General features: G+C 37.2%; 1 protein-coding gene across 2 annotated transcripts in view; it reads left to right on the top strand.

Annotated features, from left to right (window-relative positions):
- The window catches only part of cpne8 (copine VIII), a 45403-nt gene that overhangs the window by 13245 nt on the left and 7662 nt on the right, over positions 1-24496 (top strand). Inside the window, exons 3-15 of one of the 2 annotated variants that reach the window (XM_066667840.1) lie at positions 7554-7600; positions 8888-8991; positions 12462-12501; positions 17175-17251; positions 18917-18980; positions 19444-19547; positions 19731-19835; positions 20025-20066; positions 20347-20422; positions 22041-22094; positions 22457-22518; positions 23575-23621; positions 24043-24224. In XM_066667840.1, coding sequence (XP_066523937.1) covers positions 7554-7600; positions 8888-8991; positions 12462-12501; positions 17175-17251; positions 18917-18980; positions 19444-19547; positions 19731-19835; positions 20025-20066; positions 20347-20422; positions 22041-22094; positions 22457-22518; positions 23575-23621; positions 24043-24224 — 1004 coding nt within the window. Of the gene's footprint in view, positions 1-7553; positions 7601-8887; positions 8992-12461; positions 12502-17174; positions 17252-18916; positions 18981-19443; positions 19548-19730; positions 19836-20024; positions 20067-20346; positions 20423-22040; positions 22095-22203; positions 22327-22456; positions 22519-23574; positions 23622-24042; positions 24225-24496 lie in introns of those variants that run through there. The other variant, XM_066667841.1, reaches the window with a different exon arrangement.

Below are 24496 nucleotides of genomic sequence, written 5' to 3'. Positions count from 1 at the left end.
CAAACATTTCTGTCGTCCCTCATAATTTACAGCAAATGGAGAAATTAAGAGATAAAGGAGAATGGGCTTCATACAGAATAGATTTTCTTTTGAGTGCAGAGAGAGAGAGAGCGAGAGAGAGAGAGAGAGAGAGAGATGGATGGATGGCAGGTTAGATGAAGCTTACCTTGATTAAATTATAAACCATTGGTTTATAAACCAATGGTTAAAGTATAACAATTATGTCAGTACCTGATCTGACATACTGCTGTGTGAACGTAGCCAGAGTATGTTTGCTTGACTTACTTGCCTGCAGCCCAGATGTGTCTTCTATGGGCCATCATGAAAGGAAAACCAGGCAAATGTAACCATAGCCTGTTGAGCAGCTAAAAGTCTTGTAGTTAGACAAAATGGGCTAAAATTCACTTGCACAACTTTAACGATTTGTATCCTCAGTTCCCAAATGATTAAACACTGTAATTAAATGAAAAAGATGATGTAAGGCAGTGGAAAACATGCCGCTGTACCAACTTTTTGGACTGTGTTGCAAGTGTGAAATTACTTGTCCAATGAAAACATTTGACATATTGTGTTTTTTTTTTTTTCTTTTAGGTAAATAAAGCTTCAAGTGATTTAACTAATTATTTTTAAATGGGATTTCATAGAATTCGTAGGTTACTTGTTAAATTATTCAGTTTTTTAATGCTGCAAACAGTGTTTAGTTCTGGCACCGTCCCATGATAAATTGACTATAATAACCTGTCTTTTAGTAAATTTGCAGCTGTGTGGCAAATTAATATTAAGAAATATAAATAAGGGTCTCTAAGGCAGTATTTTTCAGTGTAAAAGTATGCAGTGTCAGATTAAAAATTATTAATAATCATACTTGCAGTTCGATATTGTAAAATTAGTTTAATAATAATGAACTAGAGAGGGAAAGCTTGTGAACGAACTGTGAATTTGGCTTGTCGCATATTGCTAACATCATTGCAACGTTGGCTTACAAACTGCTTAATAGGTATAAAGATAAATTTGTAGATCAGTCCAATACTACCCTTTAAAATATTGCCAGCTTGAAGAAGATTGCCAATATAACTTGATGGCCACATTAATAAAAATTCTATTTTAATTAGATTTCCGTATTAAATAAATAACATCTTTAAATAAACCTCAAAACCGTAAAAAAGACTGCCGATATGTTTTAAATGCCATCTTAAATTATTTAGACTTTCAATATACATTGACTGCCACATTAAAAAAAATCCACATTAAGCAAATAAATATTCACCTTAAATATATGACCACTTCAAATAACAAAGTATACAATGTAAGAATAAGCTTTTTTGTCTCCTGAACACCCCCTACCTGCTGCTGAGTGTAATTCACGTTTACAGTACTGTTGCTCACTTACTTAAACACATCCTGCTCACTTACCCAAACACGACTTGCACACACTCTCACTGTCTCTCTCACAGTCAAACACACATGCCTCTCTCTCTCTCTCTCTCTCTCTCTCTCTCTCTCTCTCTCATCAAGTGATGTTTACAAAAGTAGCAAAGTTCTGGGCTCCAGCTGATTTTGAGCCAGGGGAATGTGTGTAATCAAACAAAATAATGTTGACTACATGATAAAAACATAATACAATAATAAAATCGCTCATAATACACACTGGACTGTGTTATTACAACCATATAGTGTAACTTTGTACACTTGGTACACCAGCCAGTATAACCACAGCAAACAACAGTAAAGCACTTGTAAGTAATCAGGCGCTACCACTCACCCACATCAGTAACTCTCAAAACAGGATTATAACACTGTCCTCAACAAAGCTTGGGTTCCACCGACACAAAGTGTAACCTCAGTCATTTATTTCACATAGCAACCAGCGAAAAGCACTTATTACCAATATCGGTGTCTAACGCAAAAAAAGTGAGCTAATCCAGCTAAAGTTAGCAGCTGTAAACCCTGACTCACTGCTCAGTAACTCTCTAAAATGTATTACACTACATGTAAACACTTCTGTCAACAAAACTATTACTAGCTAGCACTGCAACAATACTTACTGCTCTAACTTGTGTCCTCATGTCTGTTTCAGCTCACTCTACTGTGTAAATTCAGTCCAGTATTAACTCTTGTATGGCCTCTAATTCACTCTCACTGTCTCTCTCTCTCTCTCTCTCTCTCTCTCTCTCTCTCTCTCTCTCTCTCTCCTCCTTTCTCCTTCTGTCCATACAGGGAATACAGAGCTAGATTCTTCTTGTAGCTAGGCAACCATCCACCTGTGAACTATGTGCCATTAAGCGTTACCCAATTCTCGCGAGAGTCCTCCACCCTCCACTTTATTACAGCTCCGTGGAACATTACAGTTATTTAGAAGCTGTAATTTTAAGGTAGAAATACTACACAGTGTTCCTTTAAAACATTAAAAAAGACTGGCAAGGTATTTTGAACTGTATTTCAAATAAAACTTAAAACCTTAAAATACAGCGAGTATATTGTGACCGACAATAAAAAAGTAAAAAAAACAAAAAAAAAAACAAGAAACAAACTGCATAAAATATACCCATTATATATTAAATTTGATCTTTCATATTATATTATAGGTTATAATATTTAAATAATTATATATATATTTTTTAGACTTCCACATTAAGTAAACAACCACTTCATAGAAATGGACACATTAAAAAAATACCAACTTACAAACAAATACTCATAACTCAAAAACTCCACCATGAAGTGATTTCATATTTATAGGTGTTAGAAAGGGGAAACTTTCCAAGTTTCATAGGATTTTAGAAGAAAATGTTTCACTGAAAAAAGGCTTATTCAGAAAGACACCTGAGTTAAAGAGGATGATGACATCACCCACTCTAGCCTTCCCCATTCAAATGAATGGAGTGACATTGAAGGAGGGATCAAACGAAATGGATGATTGCAATTGTTCTGAAACTTGACATGACGGGCCCCGATGTGCCCAGGTCTCACTTTAACAAGCCAAGTTAATAATATGATTACTAAGAACAGTCATTTGGCTTAGAAACCAAATTAATAATGATGAGTTTTAGTATATTATCACCATGTGTAGTAAAATAACAGAATAAGAATTGTTCTCCAGATCTAACACTCAGCCACACACACTGGTTGCTGGAGCCTTACAGAGAAGTGAGTGGCTGTCAGCTGCGGCAGGGGCAGCAGGCTGGCAGTGCTGGACTTCTCTTATGCAGGGAGGCACTTGTGCTGAGTTCATGTCTTAGCGATGCTGACGTGATTGGGCCAGTCGCACACGATTAGAGCGCTTGAATACACTCTCCGGCCAAAAGACACAAGTTTCAGGGGCTCCGGCAAGCTAAATATAGATTTGCTCTCATGCTGGGCAGCTGGCACTGTGTGTGTGTGTGTGTGTGTGTGTGTACTTCTGTGCCTTCCAATACGTATGTTTTTATATTGTCTACACAAATGTATGTATATAATGCAGATGAGTACTGAACGCTACTGCTGCTGTGGCCAGCATCATGTCACTGTGTGTATATGTGCATATGCCTGTGTATCCCCATAATATTTTTATTATATTGTCAATACAAATGTACATAAATATAGCAGATAAGTGTTAAGCTTTTCTGATTTTGGCAAAGGGCAACATCAAGCATTACATATTCTTGTCTGTTTGTGGGTGTGAATTCAACCTGGTATGTCATGTGCTACCCAACAAAGACTATATCTCAATCAAGCTGTGCTGACATTAATATTGTATTTCTCTGGAGCAGTAGCTGGCATTCTTCATGCCACAGGGGCAGAGCACACTACACACTGTGGGTATAAAAGAAGCATGAGATAAAGGCCTCTATGTGGTCTGTGTGTGTGTGTGTGTGTGTGTGTGTGTGTGTGTGTGTGTGTGTGTGTGTGTGTGTGTGTGTGTGTGTGTAAGTAAGAGAGAGAGAGTGTGAGTTTGTTTGTGTGGACAGGATACTGTATTCTGCTCACGTTCTCTTTAATCCTTTAGCTACACAGATGAGTGTGTGTGCGCGTGTGTGTGTATGTTTTAGTATGTTTTAAACACAAATCCTAGGAAACCTACAACCCCAATTCCAATGAAGTTGGTAAGTTGTGTAAAACATAAATATAAAACAGAATACAATGATTTGCAAATCCTTTTCAACCTCTATTCAATTGAATACACTACAAAGACAAGATATTTAATGTTCAAATGGATAACCTTTATTGTTTTTTGCAAATATTCACTTATTTTAAATTTAAGGTCTGCAACACGTTTCAAAAGAGTCGGGACAGGGGCATGTTTACCACTGTGTTACATCATCTTTGCTTTTAAAAACACTCAGTAAGCGTTTGGGAACTGAGGGCACTAATTGTTGAAGCTTTCTAGGTGGAATTCTTTCCCCTTCTTGCTTGATGTACAACTTCAGCTGCTCAACAGTCCGGGGTCTCCGTTGTCATATTTTACGCTTCATAATGCGCCACACATTTTCAATGGGAGACAGGTCTAGACTGTAGGCAGCCAGTCTAGTACCCGCACTCTTTTACTACGAAGCCACACTTTTGTAACACATGTAGAATGTGGCTTGGCATCGTCTTGCTGAAATAAGCAGGGACTGGTCCCTCATAATGTTTCTTTGATGGCAGCATATGTTGCTCCAAAACCTGTATGTACCTTTCAGCATTAATGGTGCCTTCACAGCTGTGCAAGTTACCCATGCCATGGGCACTAATACATCAGAGATGCTGGCTTTTGAATTTTGCCCTGATAACACTCCGGACCGTCCTTTTCTTCTTTGGCCCGGAGGACACGACCTCCATGATTTCCAAAAACAATTTGAAATGTGGACTCGTCAGACCACAAGACACTTTTTCACTTTGCATCAGTCCATTTCAAATGAGCTTGGGTCGAGGGAAGCCGGCTGCGTTTCTGGGTGTTGTTGATATGACTTGCGCTTTGCATGGTAGAGTTTTAACTCGACGAACTGTGTTCACTGACAGTGGTTTTCTGAAGTGTTCCTGAGCCCACGTGGTAATATCCGTTACAGAATGATGTCGGTTTTTGATGCAGTGCTGTCTGAGGGATCGAAGGTTATGGGCATTCAGTGTTGGTTTCCGGCCTTGCCACTGAGATTTCTCTAGATTCTCTGAATCTTTTGATGATATTATGGACTGTAGATGATGAAATTCCTAAATTCCTTGCAATTGTATGTTGAGAAACGTTGTTCTTAAACTGTTGGACGATTTGCCCACACAGTTTGTTCACAAAGTGGTGAACTTCACCCCATCCTTGCTTGTGAAGCACTGAGGCCTTCGGGGATGCTCCCTTTATACCCAATCATGACACTCACCTGTTTCCAACTAACCTGTTCACCTGTGGAATGTCCCAAACAGGTGTTTTTTTGAGCATTTCCCAGTCTTTTGTTGCCAATGTCGCAACTCTTTTTGGAACATGTTGCAGGCCTCAAATTCTCAATGAGTGAATATTGATAAGATAAACAACAAAGTTTATCTGTTTGAACATTAGATATCTTGTCTTTGTAGTGTATTCAATTGAATAGAGGTTGAAAAATATTTGCAAATCATTGTATTCTGTTTTTATTTATGTATTACACAACGTCCCAACTTCATTGGAATTCGGGTTGTATAATATTACAGTTTAAGAATTTTCCTGATTTTGTATTATTTGATCATTAATGTAAACTTAGGCATTTCAGGTTTAGAGTATGTTAAATAATAATTCAAATTCTGAATGTTTATTGCTGTTCAAAGCCAAATTGAATGATTGTTAATTTTTTTTAACAGTTGATTTTCGTGTTTTATCTGAAAGCTAGTATTGTGTAGAATATATAAACATACAAAATATCAAAATATAAAAATAATAAATAATAAATGAAAAAGTACCCAGCTCCAGGGACCTGGGGTTGTGGGCTCAAGTCCCGCTCCGGGCGACTGTGTCTGAGGAGTTTGGTGTGTTCTCCCTGTGTCTGTGTGGGTTTCCCAGGTTCCTCTCACGGTTCAAAAACACACGTTGGTAGATTGGCGACTCAAAAGTGTCTATAGGTGTGTGTGTGTCGCCCTGTGAAGGGTTGGCGCCCCCTCCATGGTGTGTTCCTGCCTTGACTAGTGACTAGTGATTCCCGGTAGGCTCCGGACCTACCTCGAAGCTGAACTCATTCATTCATTCAACGTCTGTAAATGCTTATCTAGTTCAGGGTCGTGGTGGGTGTGTAGCGTACGCAGAATCATTGGGCGCAAGGCAGCAATACACCCTGGAGGGGGCGCTAGTTTCATTCATTTCAATGAATGAATGAGAAAGGAAATGCCTATTTAGCCCAAATATTCATTAATCAGTCTATCTACTTAGCTAGCTATCTGCTGTCTGAAATGTGAAAGCAAGTTTTATGACCATTGTATAACAGTACAATCAAGTTTGACTTCTCCAAGGAAGTTTTCTAACAATTAGGTATGGAACGCCTCATGGATTTGCATGTGATAGATAGATAAATAGAGTTCTCTGAGCCCAAGCTAATCTCAGATCGTCCAAAGGTACGTGTGCTGTTAAACTTAAAACATGTGTTGTGTTCAGAGGACTCCATGTTTTAGGTTGTTTTAATAAAAATAAATTATAACTCATTCTAAACAACATGGCTTTGTAGACACATGCGACAACAGACTGTCAAAATGCACTACCATTCCATTTGCAAAACGTTTACAATGCATATCCATAGTGTTCCTGAACGATTATACAGTGTACAGTGATAATCTCTCACTCTCTCTCTCTCTCATATATCTTTCTCATCTCTCATTCATATATATATATATATATATATATATATATATATATATATATAAAAATATATATAATTACCATGATATGATTTTTGTTTAGATTTTTGTCAGATATAATTTCTGGATTTATGGTGCATCCCTATTATCTGTACACCCAGCTACACTGAATGAACGTGTATGTTTAAACATCTGAGGTTCAAATCTTCACAATATTACCTTCACACTATAAAGTGCCACTCTGAGCTCAGGAGTCCCATCCGTCCATGCAGGTGAAGGGTTATCACATACTCAGAAGATGATAATGCTTCTTTTTAACTAGGTGTATTTTTAGATGCTCCCTGTTAGAAGGACAGCCAAACAGATGGACATTGCAAGAGAGTGACTGTGAGCAGCTTCATCTGAATTGGCATTCAGAGTGTGTGTGTGTGTGTGCTAGGAAGCTGTATAATATCTGCAGGTCTAGAAAAGGTTTATTATTTCTATAATTGAAAGCAAAGCATATGAAAGAAAAAGAAAAATATATGATCTATTTTTAATGTTCCTAGATGTTAATATGTCTCTTTATTTACAAAGTGATCAGAGCTGCACAGTTCTTCTTTTAGATCTAAGCTCCTCTGAGTTTCACCATTACATCCTGAATACTGATGCTGATTATTGATTTGCATAATTAGTGTTTGGTCTCATCAGTGCGCTGATAGACAAAAACTAAAAATATCACCCCACTGCTCTCAGGATTAGTCTGACCTTCTGTGTGTTCTCATTCTCTTTTCTCTGCATTCCTCTAGTTTGTGTGCTGTACACTCAAACTGTGGTGACCAGGGAGTGGCGAGAGGTAAGTGTGTGTGTGTGTGTGTGTGTGTGTGTGTGTCTGTGTCTGTGTCTGAGGCCTAAAACTACTTGCATCATCACATATCGTACAGTGATTAAATGCTTACAGCAGCTGAGTACTAAAAAGGTAAATTTAGCACTTCTATTACTAAATTTTTCCTCCCTCAAAATATCTGCACAACGAAAGAATGTTTTAACAAAGTTAATAAACATGTGCATGCCTATTTTCAATTAAACAAAATGTTATTGTTAATAATAAATTATTAATGACTATTGTTGTCCTGGGCATTATTTCTAAAAAGTCAAGGCCAGACGTTCATGTGACTATAAATGCACTTGTACTTTGACGCGACTGAAGTCACATACAAAGTGTTATTAAACTGAATGTTTGGTTTTAACCCAACCCTCAAAAAACTTTCTTTTGCTCTTTTACAATAATAAATGATAGTGACAGCCTCAGTCACAAATGTATTTCAATTATATTAATGAAGTTAATGAACACATGCTACCTGTGAAATATGCTTATGAGAAGTCTAGTTAAACTGCTTGTTTTGCTTGGATAGTTGTGTTCACTTTTCTTAGCCAAAAAGTGCCTAACATACTTAGACCTGTCACCATATAAACATTATTGACTTAACAATATAGACATTTTCTCAATAATTTTTGCTGACCTCAATTTAGCCCATTTTGTTTAAGAATGAACGTCACCAATATTTTAACCACTTGCTCTGTTCGTTTAAAAAAAAAAGTGGATTTATATTTATTTATGTTTAATTACTTTAGGATATTTAAGCATTTTTGTCTTTCGTTGTCTGATTATTCTTAAAACTAATTTTTGATAATGTTCTATAATGTTCATTGCTCTTTAAAGGGGTGCAATTGCATTATTTTGCTATTATATAATCATTATAACATAATATGGGACAATGTATCGACCACAAAAACAGCTATCACGACAGGTCACGACTTCTGACTTACCAAAAGGGACACTTAGGTTATATATTAAATGTTATCCTGTACAATCAATCTGTTTTACTTAAAATCACAAAGTGCTCTCAATATAAATTTTGTGATGACTTTGGAATAATGTAAGTAATGCCCCTGCCACACAGCTTCAGGATCTGAGGGTCCTGGGTTCAGTCCTTTCCTCAGGTCACAGTCTGTGTAGTCTGGTGTGTTCTCCTCATCTCTGCATGGGATTCTTGTGGGTGTTCTGGTTTCATCCCTCATTCAATAAACACGTTTTGTTTTCAGTGGTTACAGTTTATACATTTCTTTTCTGTGTCTGTAGTTTGGGAGAACGGAGGTAATTGATAACACTCTGAACCCAGACTTTGTGCGGAAATTCATCCTGGATTACTTCTTTGAGGAGAGGCAGAATCTACGCTTTGACCTGTGAGTATAAGCAGCAGTGTGTGTGTGTGTGTGTGTGTGTGTGTGTGTGTGTGTGTGTGTGTGCGTTTGTGTGGGTGTGTGCATGTGCGAGTGTGTTCATGTTAAATGCAGTGTGGTGCATTTTTGTAATTTAAAATACATTTTTTTTGTAATTTTAATGTGTTTTTTGTGCATTATAAAATGAGTAAATGAGGGAATAATTGGGAGTGAGTGTTTTTCCCCAGGAATATGTCCAACATCTCAAAGCATCAAAACACACACACACACACACACACACACACACACACACACATATGTGCATATATCTGTTAGGCTATGGCTTATTAGCACTCACTGAAGCATATACTATTTACAACCCCTGAAATTATGTTTATGCATTATTCACTACAGTCGCCAGACTTCATGCCAAACACAAAACTACAAACACACATTTCCGCATATACACAAATCTACAGAGCATTCCTCTCACTGCAGATACAGCAAAACAAGGCTCTATGTATACAGCATTAGTAAATATGTATACATTAGTAAGGTCAGGTTTTAATGGTGTATCGTTAGTTCTGAATCACAGATGCCACTGTAACTCGTCTCAGAAATAGTGGATGGAGCCCCATCTAACTGGACACCTGTGTTAGCAATGGGTGCCCTTTAATGTAACTGTATTCATGTATTAGAAGAAATGTCCACCAAGTATGCAACCCTGTGAGCTTATGTCTCCAGTGTGTTGGTCCATGTGCCTGTTTGACAGAGGTACATGTGTGTTTGTATCTGTGTGTATATTATTTGTGCATAGGGATGCAATATATTTAGCTCTATGTGTGTTGGTGACAGTGCACTGAAGCATGCAGGAGGGAACGCTTGTGAACGAGTCTGGCAGAGTTGAATAGAACATCAGGCCTGTGTGCCTTTTGCCCTGAGTCACTCAACTAATCAGCTTTGCTCTCTTTCACTATTACAGCCAGGATCAGACTTCATTATGGCAAAGCAGTGTGTATGTGTGCCTTTGTGCAACATAAATTGGAAAAATGCCACTTATTTCAATAAACCCTGGTGTCTGTAAAATTTGAGACTGCGATGGGATTGCTGTATTAGTTTTTCAAAACAAATTTGAAGAAAGGTTTCAGTAGAAAATGATGGCAATAAATTATAAATCTTTTTATCTTATAGAATTTAAGGGGGATACAGTAAATTTAATATATTTTATGAAAGCTCACTCAATGTCCATTGAATGTTCTACATTTAGTGTAGTGTATTCATTTATTCATTATCTGTAAGCGCTTATCCAGTTCAGGGTCACAGTGGGTCCAGAGCCTACCTGGAATCATTGGGCGCAAGGCGGGAATACACCCTGGAGGGGGCGCCAGACCTTCACAGGGCAACACACACACACACACACACATATTCACTCACACACTCACACCTACAGACACTTTTGAGTTGCCAATCCACCTACCAACGTGTGTTTTTGGACTGTGGCAGGAAACCGGAGCACCCGGAGGAAACCCACACGGACACGAGGAGAACACACCAACTCCTCTCATTTTAGCATGCTGCAGAAAATATCTTTTGTGTTATGATGTGTCGGCCATAGGAATGCATGCTTAATGACTATCAAAGGCTGGTGCATGGGATGGTTTCACTAGGATAGTCGTTTCAAATCATTTAATCATTGCTGAGCTGATGGTGAAATGTGAGTAGAGCCCAAAATAAGTATTTAGAGTTTAGGGCTGGGAGAAAAAATGTTTACTGAACCATGATCAGGGGAAATAATAACCCAAGACCTCCTCTGTGATATGAGGAGAGACAAATTAAGTCTGAATGTGTGTGCATGTGTTAATTTTGAATTTATCATCTTTAGATCAAAATCCTTGTACTTCATTTAAGCCAGTTTTAAGCAGAAAAAACAAAAACGTAATACATTACAGTACTTAAGTGAACATGCTTGAGTGAATTTAATACCTTTTTCTGTTCAGATACATATTTCCTCAATTCTTGTGAAAGAAATAAATGAAAAACAGTAACTCCATCATCAGATTTTACCCAGAGAGTGAAAAGGTTAATTTCTCCCTTATTAAATATTCCTATCATGTTTGATGCCTGCAGACATGCTTTGCTCTGAAGGCCTGGTAAAATGTACTCATAGGTCTGTTTCCCCCAAATGACAATATTGCTGAAAGGCATTATTGACATTTGTTACAATTCAAATGAAAATCTAGTCCATTATGGAACATAAGAGACGCATAATTTAACATAAACCTTAACTCACATCTTTGCTTACATGCATATAAATACACACAGTCATTAAGTAGCACCATTACATAAGGCCTGATTGGAGCATATGGGTTGAGTTATTTGTGATAATGTGTGAGTGTACAGAGCTGGGGTCTTTCTTGCTGTAGTTATAAATACCTGGCCATGTGCTCACTTCCCTTCAGGAGCCCTGTTTGAGTCAGCACACCAGCATGACAGCTTCAGAATAAGGCAAGAAATGCAAGAGAAAGCTAAAACCTAAATATGTATGGCCTCACTGTTGTAGAACATAAAATATCTGTGTAGTAGCTCCTCTATCTGGTAAAGGGGAATATTCCACTAGATGAATTATTAATTAGTACAATCAGTTGGTATTTGAATTAACATTTTAAAATGGAAATATTTATGGATTTTCTCTCGCTGTATTCAGAATCACTACTAAAAACCATGTCTGAGAGCGCCATCAATTGTGTGTGCTAGAGGATAAGAGTTTAGGTTCAAAATTCAAATTTAGTAGTATATGTCAAAGTCTCATTTATAGGTCAGATTTGATGCCAGTACAAAATGAGTTGCTCACTTGATACATCTATCTTTTATGAGGATGTTACATGATTTAGAAGAATCTTGTGCTAATCATGACCCTCCAAGCTTGTTAGCATAATTTGGCAGGGAGAACTAGCTAGTGAGTGACAAATAGATGTGATTGGAATCATTAAAAACAACCTGTCTCAATCCTTTTGTTCCAGATGTACAATCAACTAAAACCTATTGTTCATTAAGTACCTATTGTACCATATAAGTTGACTTGAAATTACTGACTGTAGCCTGTTTATCAGCAATGGACCTATGTTGGTCCCCTTACATTGATATATGGGGCCGAGGGTGACTGATAAATGCATAACCACTGACAATCTATTATCAGTAATTGTACCCTACATAGTAAAAATGTATCTACAGTGTTATTACATACAAGGTAGGTGTAGCTTATAAAGTATCAAGCCAAAGTTGTGCCAGTCAGCATTTCCATTAGGGTCGTCACAGCAGTAGAGTTATTAAGGGATTGGCTATGGTTGTGTTTTTTCTCTGTGTTACACAGCTCTAGTATTAAGGACAGGAGGATAGCACTGACAGCAGCTGAGGGGGAGAATGCTGTGTGTGATGCTTCTGGACTGGGTGAGAATGTTCTGGACTTGACTTGAGTTTCTTATCTTCCCCTCCAGGTACGACCTCGACTCAAAGAGCGAAAACTTGTCTAAACATGTAAGTGAGTGATGGTGGTTTATACTTGGCAAGAATTTGTGTGGTTATGTGTGTGTGCCTCTGCGTGTTGATCTGTCCGTGATGGAAACTGTTCATTTATCAGCTGTAAATGCAATGTGCACAAGATCCCTAGACTTCATTGGGTCAGAAATAGAGGTCACTTAATATCCCTGAATGTAACTAAAAACTGACCAAGAAACATTTTCTCTTCCATCAACTCCTCATTGTAACCAACAAGAAGTAAACAGCTCTATTTTGCTGTACAGTTCTTTGACATAAGGTGCTGTGGGACAAAACAAGCAGAGACTGTGAACAGACCCTTGGCAACTGAGGACTTTAGGCTCCTTCTGCCAGAGTTTGAATGCCATTAGCTGACAGAGGGTTGCTGAATCTCATAAGACCTTTTGGTAAATAACACATTGTGTTACATTCCACAATATGTTAAGAGCAGTGCTCAGTTTTCTAGCTGTTGTCTTTGAAGCTATATAATTTATCACTTTTGAACATGGCCCTTGCTCATCATTGCAATACACTGTGGGAAGTGTAGTCCTTAGTATCAGTAATTGTCTTTAGGAGCACACTCTTGCAAAACAATGAAGATGTTTTATGGTTTATAGCTGCGAAAGTTGGTGCCCATGGTATGTTATAAACCGTTACAAAATGAGGCAGTGACCTGTTATTTAGTTGTATTGTTACTCCAAGATTTTATGGTACATCAATATTAAATGAACATTTCTGCCCTTCTGTAATTAAGGCTATTTTTAGTTTAAAAAAAGACATTGTTTTGATATCATTTTAATATTGAGGCCTGTCAAGCACAGATCCTGTTTTGTAGTTGTTGTTTTTTTTTTTCATCTCTGCCTTTGTAAACTCTTACTTTGTATCAGCATAAGCTACTAGACCAGCAGATTATGGCAGACCAGTAGCTGCATAATATGGAATGAAATGAAAATGATTAGCCATCTTATTTAGCAGACATTTAGCAAGTCAATATCTCTCTTTTCCCTAAACCTCTTTAGCTCTCTTCAGCAGTGAAAAGACACATCAATGTTCACTCTAATCTTTGGTCTAGATCAAAAGAACTCTGAATCTGGAGTCCAATTTCCGCTCCTGGTTTCTGTAATCACCGGCAATTAATTGAAATGTTGATGTAACTGATTGGCTACCTAGTGTTATACTTCCCTCCATGATGAGCTGGATCATATTTGTTGGGGCAGAGAAAACTTGTGACTAAATAGAATACTGTCTTCATTTTGACTGGCGTTAAGAAACTCTGCTCTGTGACTTAAATTAAATACCATCGAACACAATGTCCAGGACTGGACACTAAATTCAAAGTCTGGAATAACAGGCGGTACTGTTGAATATTATTTTCTTTTAGATTTTCTGTTAATGATTTGTGAACTATTGTAGGTTGTGTCAAAATAAGCCAATTTGATATAATGTTTTTATTCATCTTATATTTCTCTTGAGAATCAAATAATTGTAGGTGGATTTTAATAAATCCCAGATTTGTAGCTAACACAATACCTCACGCAATTCACTGCTCAGTGCTGTGATAATGCAGAATGTCAAATTATTTTGCTTAGCTTCTTTTTGTTTATTTGTTTGTTTGTTTTTTGTTGTGGTTTGTTTCATCTCAGCTTTAAACAAATGCCTAGACAGGTGGTATTTCAAAGTAAACTATGATGTATACAATGTCATATGTTGGTGATGACACAATTTCTACAGTTGACTGTATTCCTTTTGTTGCTCTGCACACTTGTACCAGAACAAAACACACAATAACAAACCAACACCATGTCAGTGTCACTGCAGCTCTGAGAATGATCTACCACCCAAATAATTCCTGCTCTTTGGTGGTCCTGTGGGTGTCCAGACTATTGAAGAACAGGGTGAATCTGGGCAAACAACGTATGAAGAGCAAAAAAATGGACTACAGTCTGTAATTGAATTACTGCAAAGTTCCTATATGGACAAACGGAGCTGAGAGACTGGACAGTGAGTGTAGATAAAAGGAGATGCTCTGGTTGATCTGTATATTTATTTGCCTAATTTCATGAGAGACCATCAAATCTAGATTCAGACAAACACAAACAGCTGATTTCTGCACTAAGACAAAATGTTTTCCTGAGCTGTGGGGTGACCAAATCAGCCATGACATCTTCCACTAGAGACTAAGCATGTGGCGCACACACACACTCACAAACTAGTGTGATTTCAAAGTTATTTCAAAAGGGGAAAGCATAGCACAGTAGTTTTGTTAATACTGCTAATATGCATTACTTCGTGAAAAACTAAGTACACTTAAATTGTGCTGATGTACTTATTTTAATTTGGAACAACTAATTTTAACTGCATGAAAAGAAACACAGACCAAAAGGGCTACAAATGAAGTAAATGTAATTCATTACTGTACTTGAGTACTTTTTTGTGTATCTGTACTTTACTGAAATATTTCCATTTTGGACGACTTTTTAGTTTTACTCCACTACATTTCAAAATCAAATATCTTACTTTTTCCCCCATTGCACTATGAAAATCTGCCATTCCTTTTGGTTTATGTGTGGAGAAAATCGTAACAGGTCTGAACATATTTCCTGGCTTTGCATAGCTCTAAGCGTGACACTGTTTCCAGGAGACAGACGGATACAATTGGAGCACTAAAACAAACAAACCTCAAGTTTCCCCACCTACAACCAAGTAATAAGAAAGGCAGACTTTTGTATTTTAACTGTTGTGTTTATTTTAGACTGTAAGTAATCACTTGTTTCAGTTCTTAAAACAATTATTATCATTAGTCAGAGTCAGCAGTGACTACCATTCATTTATTTTATGTGGTTTATGGATCTATATCCAGGTCATAAATCACTCCAAACCAAGGGTGAGAATCAGTTGCGGGTTTATTTAACAAAATACTTGAAGCAAGGTCAAAGCCAGAAATATTGCAAGTCCAAAAATCCAAAAAAAAAAAAAAAAAAAAAAAAAAAACAGAGTGTCAGGCAAAAAGTAAGAAAAACTAAAAATGTATTTAAGAAACAGATGACTCAGAATTGCAGGAATAGATCAAATAATAGGCCTGCTTTGAAACTATAAAGACAGAGCGCTAGAAGGAACTTTATATAATATATTTTATCTTAAAATTACAGCTTCAAAATTATTGTGATGCTTCTCTGAGCTGCAATAGGAAGAACAGAGCCTCTGTCAAAGCTAATGCGCAATTACTTGTCCTTGTTGCAAGTTCATTTTTTTTTTCTGAAGACATCCATTTTTTAACCATTTTAGTCATTCTGTGGCATCCAGACCAATGTCTGAGGAAATCTCTTGTTGTGAATTTGCTGCAGTCTGCAGTCTCTGTAGTGTAGAGAACTTCATATTTTTGGACTTCCTCAGTTCAGCTTGATCCATGTTCGTCTGACTGCAGACCAATCACAGTCAGTGCGGTCTGCGTTGATGCGACGCGTAGTAAATTATATTTCTGGAGAGGTGTGAGTCAGCCTACGGCATAGGGTTCGGTTCAATATGTGCCCTATGGTGTAGGGACGAAGAATAATAAATTGGGCTTAATACTCAGGAGACAGCGAGTTCTGTTTTGTTTGAAGGGGAAACACTGTGGTTGTATAAGACTGATGATAAAACATTCATTGTATTTAATCTTTGGTAATTTCTGTTGTGTTCATCATTGTTTGATTAACTAATGACATTCTATTCAAAGAATGAAGAGTGACACTAGAGGTTTTTACCTACAATGTGTTGATTACACTTATTACAAAAGTTATAATAGGACATTCGAACCATAATAAATCATGGTACTTTTACTTTCAATACTTAAATATATTTGAAGTTAAATACTTTTATACTTTAACTCAAGTGAAGATCTACAGTGAGGACTTTTACTGGAGTAATATTTTACCTTGTGTATCTGTACTTTAATTCAAGTACATGGTTTGTGTACTTTGTCCACCACTAGGTAATTCAAACATTCCATTCCACTTTAAAAAATGCAGCACTTCTGAATGTAAAAAAAATAAAATAAAAATAAAAACCAGAGAGAACAGCATCTTCACAATGTTGCTGGCATTGCTTTTAATATAATTTAAATTACTTGTTAATAGTGATTTAGTACAAATTAGTATTTCCAAAGTAATGTAAGTACATAACTCGGCACAATTTATGTATATATAAATTATAAAATGTAATGTCTAAGTGTATTGTAAATATAATAAAATTGTATGACGTTTGTGTATTCTAATCAGAATACATAACAGCTTATGCATCAAAGTAATTATTACAGGATGTGGCTCTGCAAACACTGGCATATTTATTATATTTAACCACAAAGTAGAGCTAATATCAAAATTGTATGCTTTTTTGTTTATGTAAATGGTGTCTGTGATATGTATCATCTTGTATGTAGTAACGTTAATCTGGCTTCTCACTGAAAATGGGTCATATACTAATAGCAAAAAAATAGTAATTATAATAATAATAAAAATGCACGATATTCTTACACAGAGTTCTTAGAATCTCAATATCTGTCAGATGACTGTGAAATTGTTTGCAACTATTATATATGTCTATGTTCCATTAGGTGTGCACCTAAAGCATAAAAAATCATAATTGTATGACCCTCTGATCTGATCTTATATTAAAAAATGCATGTATGTCTTCAGGACTTCTTGGGCCAGATGTACTGTACTCTGGGAGAGGTGGTTGGTTCTCCAGGCAGTCGTATGGAAAGACCCCTCATGTGAGTAAAGTGCTAATTGCAGTGCTGTCATTCCCCCTCTACTCTAAAATGTATCATGCACGTCCATGAAGACTTTTGTTCAGAATTTAACTCAATGCTAATCTAATACTGTTTGCACCTCAAATTTGATCATGAATGAATTACCTCATTCTAGTTTGTGCTTATAACTGTTCACGCATGCATTGGTGCTTTGGAGTGTATGTGCATATTCTGTTTGTGTGTGTGTATATATGTACGTGTGTGTTCCTAAGGCACTGTGTCTATATACATGAATGAATTATTGGCTTACTGTACAGTGACACATTGGGCACCGCTAGAACATGATGTAAGAATGTGCCTCTCCCACTGTGTTATGTAACTGGAGATGGCTTCATTCAGCAGCACCCAGAATATCACCTCAACAAACACATTCATTCAGCATTCTGCTTAAAGATGGCCATTTATTGCTACAACTCTATATATAAACCCACTTAGTCATACCCCTCCATCAGAAATGAGTAAAATGTTAATATAAACACACACTGTGGGATAAATAGTAATTTAGACAATCAGTTATTAACAATACACACATGGTTATTCATTAACACATGCTTATTGATATGTTGATGCACATTTATTTTTCACAAATTCTGGCCATTTAGATTGATTAATTCATACAGGCATAACCATATTTTTCAGACCATGCAGAAAACATTCATTTAAAGCCTGTGTACATTAGTTTTAATAGTGAAACACACCACACCAACTGGAGTCCACTTTTTAAAGTCAAGGCACCAAAAGACTCTATGGTTTGACCACACTGAAAAACCTAGTTTGTTTCAGTACGCCATCAGTACAATTTGGATTCCCAGTGATGCCTCACCCAGTGGTCACACTCTCTTGGTGGGTAGGATGACTAAAAAATGGAGAGTACCTTAGCTAAAGGTTAAAAAGAAATAAATGTCATACTCACAAGTAAGTGTGTACAGTACTCGGTGTAGTTTTGTTGCTATCTCTTTTTTAGTAAATGGAACTCACATGGATGTCTGTTCAGCAGTAGTTCTGCTGTACAACCACTGAAGTCAAGACGAGTCAACATCCCTTTTCTGTGTTCCTCTCTCTCTCTCTCTCTCTCTCTCTCTCTCACCCTCTCTCCCTCCCTCCTTCCCTCCATTCCCCCTCTCCTTTTTGAGAGGGCTGGATGCTGTACGTGAGTTGTGAGTTAATTTAGAAGAGTGCCTCTCTCCCTGCACCAAAGGAGTTGGTGCACATTCAAACCAGATTAAAGGACTTGCTTCAATTATCCATCGATTTCTGTCTACATCCATTTCATCATCTATATGACATTACACAGAGCTACTTAGTGAAATTGAACACAACCACTCAAGACATGGCATAACTAAGGCATCAGTTTTGTCTCTGTGTGCATGGTCTTCATGATCTTTTCATCATTCTTTTCAGCCTGGGTTTTGTCACCAGTCACTCAAGTGTTCAGCATGTAGTCAACAATAGTGCACAGAATTGACCAAAATATTCTATTGTGTCCTGCCTTTGAGGAGGACAGTTCAAGAGTGCTTTTTCGGGAAGGAACATGATGTTTATGTTGGTAATGTTCCACATGATATTTTGATATTAAGTGTTGGAATATTGCTAGAAAAGTTAGTGGTACACTGAAATGTTTTCTAGGGGCATTCCTGGTAGAAACTGCGGAACAATCATCATAAAAGCAGAGGAACTTGGAAACTGCAGAGTAAGTTTTCTTTAGGTTTCTCATTTTTGTCTTCTTTTTCCTCTTCCTCCTCCTCCTTTGCTCATTTCCTTTTTATTCCTCCTCCCATTTTTTACTTCATGATTTTCTTCTTTTACCTCTCATTCATCATCCCCTTTCTCCTTCTTCATAGCCTTTAATTCTTCAGCATTATCCACTTTATCTCCATCTCCATCTTCTTCTTCATTAACATAGTTTTCTTTTCTTCTTTTCCTTATACCTCTTTTTTTCCTCATCTTCTAGTTCCTTCCTTTTCTTTTTCACCTTTTTAGTTCCCTCTCTCAGAGCCGTAATGTCCTGGGTCTGTGCCTCTGAGTTCTGTAAAATGTTTCCTGTTGAATAATGGATGCACATCAGGCTTGAATGCACACAAACACACTGGGGCGCATGCTGAGAGAGGCAGGGCCTGGGGACACTCTACAGCTGTTTATGTTCTTTATGTTAGGAGTCCGTACTGCTGCAGTTCTGTGGAAATAAACTAGACAAGAAGGACTTCTTTGGCAAGTCTGACCCTTTCCTCGTTTTTTATCGTAGCCACGACGATGGAACGTGAGTTTAAACTTAATTTATTTGACAGCACGTTTTGTACATTGTATTACCCAGTCTTACAGTAATTTAAAAATTAGTTAAAATATACAACAAGGAATGTGACTGGTGTTCTCCAACACTGGAATATATCAAGTGTTCATTTTTGAGATTCAGCCAGTAACTCCTGTGAATAATGTTCTGTAGATACACCATTTGTCATAAGACAGAAGTGGTGAAGAATACTCTGGACCCTGTGTGGCAGGCCTTCAAAATCCCAGTTAGAGTGTTGTGTAATGGTGACTATGACAGGTGAGTTCACTAGTATAAACCAGGACTGCAAAACGAATGCCCTTTTGTAAGATAACTATTTGAAACTGTATGTACAGGTATAACGATTATGCTGATTCAGTATATTCAGTTTTAGATACAGCTAAGACTGATAGTTTGTATTGGTGTCATATGAATAAATATATTTATGAAATTATTTTTTTGTTACAGAGCAATAAAGATTGAAGTGTATGACTGGGACAGAGATGGAGGGTAAGGAAAATAAGCTTAAATAGTAACACTATACTGTAGGTAATTGTTCCTACATGCCAATTTCTGTAAAGCTGATTAAACATCTGTAAAGGCTTATTGCGACATTTGTTGAGTCAACATTTTATAGGTCCTAAATCAGCCATGGGGCTAAAGCAGCCATTATGACAGCCGAAACCTTTTGGGATAAATCCTGCAGAAATGTTTTACACATTTTAAACTACATGTGCTGTAACATAATCAATGATAATTGTACTGAATGCTAATGTGTGCATGTCCAAAGGCATGACTATATTGGAGAGTTCAAGACGAGCTACAGGGAGCTGTCCAAAGGCCAGTCTCAGTTCAATGTGTGGGAGGTGAGTCCACATGTTAATGTGTGTTTACAAAGTCTATCATGTGTATTAAGATGGACACACATATATTTATATACTCTCCCTGGCCACTTTATACATTATTTTGCCATTTCATCAGGTCAACTGATGACATGCAATCATACTGCAGGCTGTAGTTTATGTTTCTCTATTACTTATTAGCAATCCTTGACTCTGTCAGTGGTCAGGATCACTTCACTTTGTATAAATCGGGCAACATGATATTTTCAGTCAAACTTTGCCCCACTCAAAACATACCTGCTCAGAGTTGGTCTTGACCAATGATAAGTAGGGTAAACGGTGTCTAACATATTATGCAGAGAAAGAGAGTCCCTCTATGTATAAGTTGACCTGTTATAATATAAACAGCGAATGAAGATACAAGGTAAACGTAAAGACCATTTCATTATGTGGACAATTCACTATAGAAATGATATTTGACAATAGCATTTTTCCGTTTATTTTAAATGGACCTTTTCTAGCATCAATCAACTTTTTATGATTTTTGAGACATTACATTTTGGTCTGACAGAAAGAAAGTATATATACAGTCTTGCCTTCCATCCCAAACCTTTTCTTTCTGGCTTTCCAAATCCAATTCACACTCACACCCTGACAGACAGAGAGACAGAAACACAGAAGAAGAAGAAGAAAGACTGCGCACCATCTCTTGTTCAGATGCACAGCAATGAGATACTTCTGAAAAATTCCACAATGGGAGTGGAATAAAAAAGGCACTTTATGTAAAAACAACCTACTTTCCTACAAAAGCAGTTGATAAGAGTTTTGTTGCCTCAAGTTTTCATCTTTATTTCTGAACTGGAACTATGAGTCTAATTCAGAGGCTAATGTAGCTAACAGAAACTTAATCCCCAAGTTAGTATTAAACAAGCTGCATGACTATACATATAACTTTTATGTATGAAACTGTTAAGAATAATGGTTCAACTACCTTGTAGCGTGTATTTTGTCTGTGCTTTAGTCTGTAGATAACAGTATGTCATAAATTGTATACAGGGTGCTTCAATTACCTGTTTGCTAATATAGTAAACTGTAGTCATTTTGATTTTTATCTGAACTGTTACTTAAAGGGTCAGTCTTGACTGATAGACTGCATGGCAGTTTACCATATTATTGCTTTAGTTAGCAGAGGAAGAGGTCCTTTCCATTTCTTACTTTCTCTTGTTCTGTCTTTTCCTCTGTATCACTTGTCGTGACTGATTGCTTCCTTGCTGCATCTGAGCTGTTGTTTCAGAATTCTTTATGAGCACCGACTGACTGCAGCATAAATCAGTTTCACATACGAAAGATAAGCTCTCAGTGCATACACAAGTCTCAGCTAAATAGGTCAAGATGAAGGGCACTGTGTTGCCACAAGGACAAAACCGCGGTCTTTCGGTGACCTGTCCATCCATGTCAGGAGATTTATCCAATATGTTTTCAGTTATTTATACCAGCCACCATTTTTAGCAGCATTTGCTCAGTGCTTTTCATTTTCTTTTTTTCACCACATTCATGCACCCTTGCTTTTATTAGTCAGATGGCAAAGTCTTGTTCTGTTCAATGAATCCCTGTAGATTGAACAGCAGGTGTTCTTCTTCAGGTACTAAATATGAAGAAAAAGAGAAAGAAGAAGAAATACCTCAATTCAGGAACCGTGAGTACATTCTTAAGCAACTCTTATCTTCTGGTTTTACAAAGAAGAATTAAATGTCAAGTAAAGAGACAAACACATATATGTTCTAAAAAAATTTGTTATTGGTAAGACTTCTTATTGAAGGTCCTACATTATATCTTCATAAGCAATGCACAAATCCTTCATAAGCTATGTATTAACATTCATAAATGGTCAGAAGGCTCACTTTTGATGCACATTTTTTCCCTAGTGAGTGACACCATAATAGCTGTTATGAATATTTATATGATGTTTATGATGTACATATGCATTGCTTATTGAAAATGTAATGGTGTGTTTGAGGACTGTAAATAGGAAGTGTTACCAAACTTTCATCTCAACAGGTGACACTGCTGTCATGCCTCATAGATGTTGAAGTCACCTTTCTGGACTACATCAAAGGAGGGTGAGCATGAGAAATGTCAAGCATCCTATTATGCAAATCAAAGCTGTGTCTGTGTGGGGATATCGGCACATGTGTTATATGGTACTATGTGGTCCTCCCTTTATACCATTTCTTTCTGGGCATTTTGCTTACCTATAACACTGAATTGTTACTTTACATTTCTCCTGTGTCTTCAAGTTCAAAGCTAAGTGAGAATGACAGTTTTTGTGGCCTACTTGATCTTGCACTGTTGCTTAGAAACCCATCTACACTACATTTTTAAAATACCGATCCAAAACTTTTTGACGTTTTGGAAACTCTTTCACTTAGTCTGTCCTCTACCTATTGCATATGGACTGTTTTATTTCTATCCAATTTAGAAATATCTCCTGAATTTAAATTTGTAGCAATATTGAATGAAAATGTACAGTGAAGAATGGTCTCAGATTTTGGCACAGTACTCTATGTATATGTATCCCCTAATGATATGTTAACCCTAAGGCTAAACAGTGTGCTTTTCTTAGTAATTGTTGCTTACATTCAGCCAGAGATGAGTATTGTTCTAGAATGGAGGCTTTAGTACACATGGAAAAGGCCCTGCCCCCCTCTCTTGCTTACCTTGTCCACTCACTGACAAGGGGCCACGCTACATTAGAGGCACTGTAATAACCCCAGCTAAAAATAGCATTATCTATTCTGGGGCTGAGGAACACTCATAACACAAGACCTGCTTCTTAAACAAGAGAACAAACACTTGAAGAATTATATTTGGTCGAACCTCCACAACTATACTTAGTATTCACAGTGGGTGATGTATCTCTCTAAATTTAGCACACATGGAATGCATGAATAATGCATTTTTTTCTTTTTTATCTACCCATAGTGAAAGAACCCTTTTTAGTCAAAACTGTACAGTGCATGTGCATGACCACAAAATGGAATCCATAACATTTGTCCACTTCTTTTATTTGTATTTCAGAAACGCCTCTTTTAATTTTTATTACACATTTTATGTTAATTAACCGTTATCAAGAATAAAGGTTCTGAGATATTCTTTCGCTTTGTATTCTTTTTCAGCACTCAGATTAATTTCACGGTGGCAATCGATTTCACAGCATCAAATGGTGAGCTTATCTTCTTGGACGATTATGCTGTAATTAAATGCTTTCATCTGATGATTTTATACGACGATATGTCTTTTTGATGCTCCCTCAGAGCTCTCTGCAATTCTGCCATGCTTTCATACCAAGACAGCCTTCCCCACAAAAAGTCTCTTCCTCAAATCAACTTTAAATGTACAGTATTTGCCATTAAAAAATGCTAATAAACTATGAGATGCAAAAAGTTAACAAGGACAAACAATTACAGAGGCAATTGACAATGACATCAAATCATGTGTCGCCTTCCATGTGTCGCCTCCCATGTGTCGCCCACGCGTAAGATGGGCATGTAAATGAGTCAGGGAAACATGAAGTGAGTGCTCATTATATAAAGTGCACTGGATCATGCTTCTGTTTGTTTGTATGCTTTTCTATTTGTGGTCAGGCAACCCTTCACAGCCTACCTCTCTCCACTACATGAACCCATACCAGCTCAATGCCTATGCCATGGCTCTGAGAGCGGTGGGGGAGATCATTCAGGACTATGACAGTGATAAGATGTTTCCAGCATTGGGTTTTGGTGCAAAGCTGCCCCCTGATGGCAGGGTGTCCCATGAGTTTGCACTGGTAAGTAAGTCACTATGGACGTAACGTTTACGGAATTTTTAAAAATTTAATTTTGTCCACAATTCAGCCATTTCCAATCCCACATGACATGACGCTATCAAGAAGTGTGAATGAAGTACATTTGAAGCAAGCCACCACTTCTTTACAAGCTGCCACATTCACAATACGAACTACCCAGCAAACAGGAATGCATTGACCAGCATCATGCTGAGAGGGAGAGAGAGAGTGGAACTTCTATAATGGGATAGCTGACAGAATATAGATATTACTTT

Source organism: Hoplias malabaricus, chromosome 4, assembly GCF_029633855.1.
Source record: "Hoplias malabaricus isolate fHopMal1 chromosome 4, fHopMal1.hap1, whole genome shotgun sequence".
NCBI classification, from domain to species: Eukaryota; Metazoa; Chordata; class Actinopteri; order Characiformes; family Erythrinidae; genus Hoplias; species Hoplias malabaricus.
This window is presented reverse-complemented; position numbering and strand designations above follow the sequence as displayed.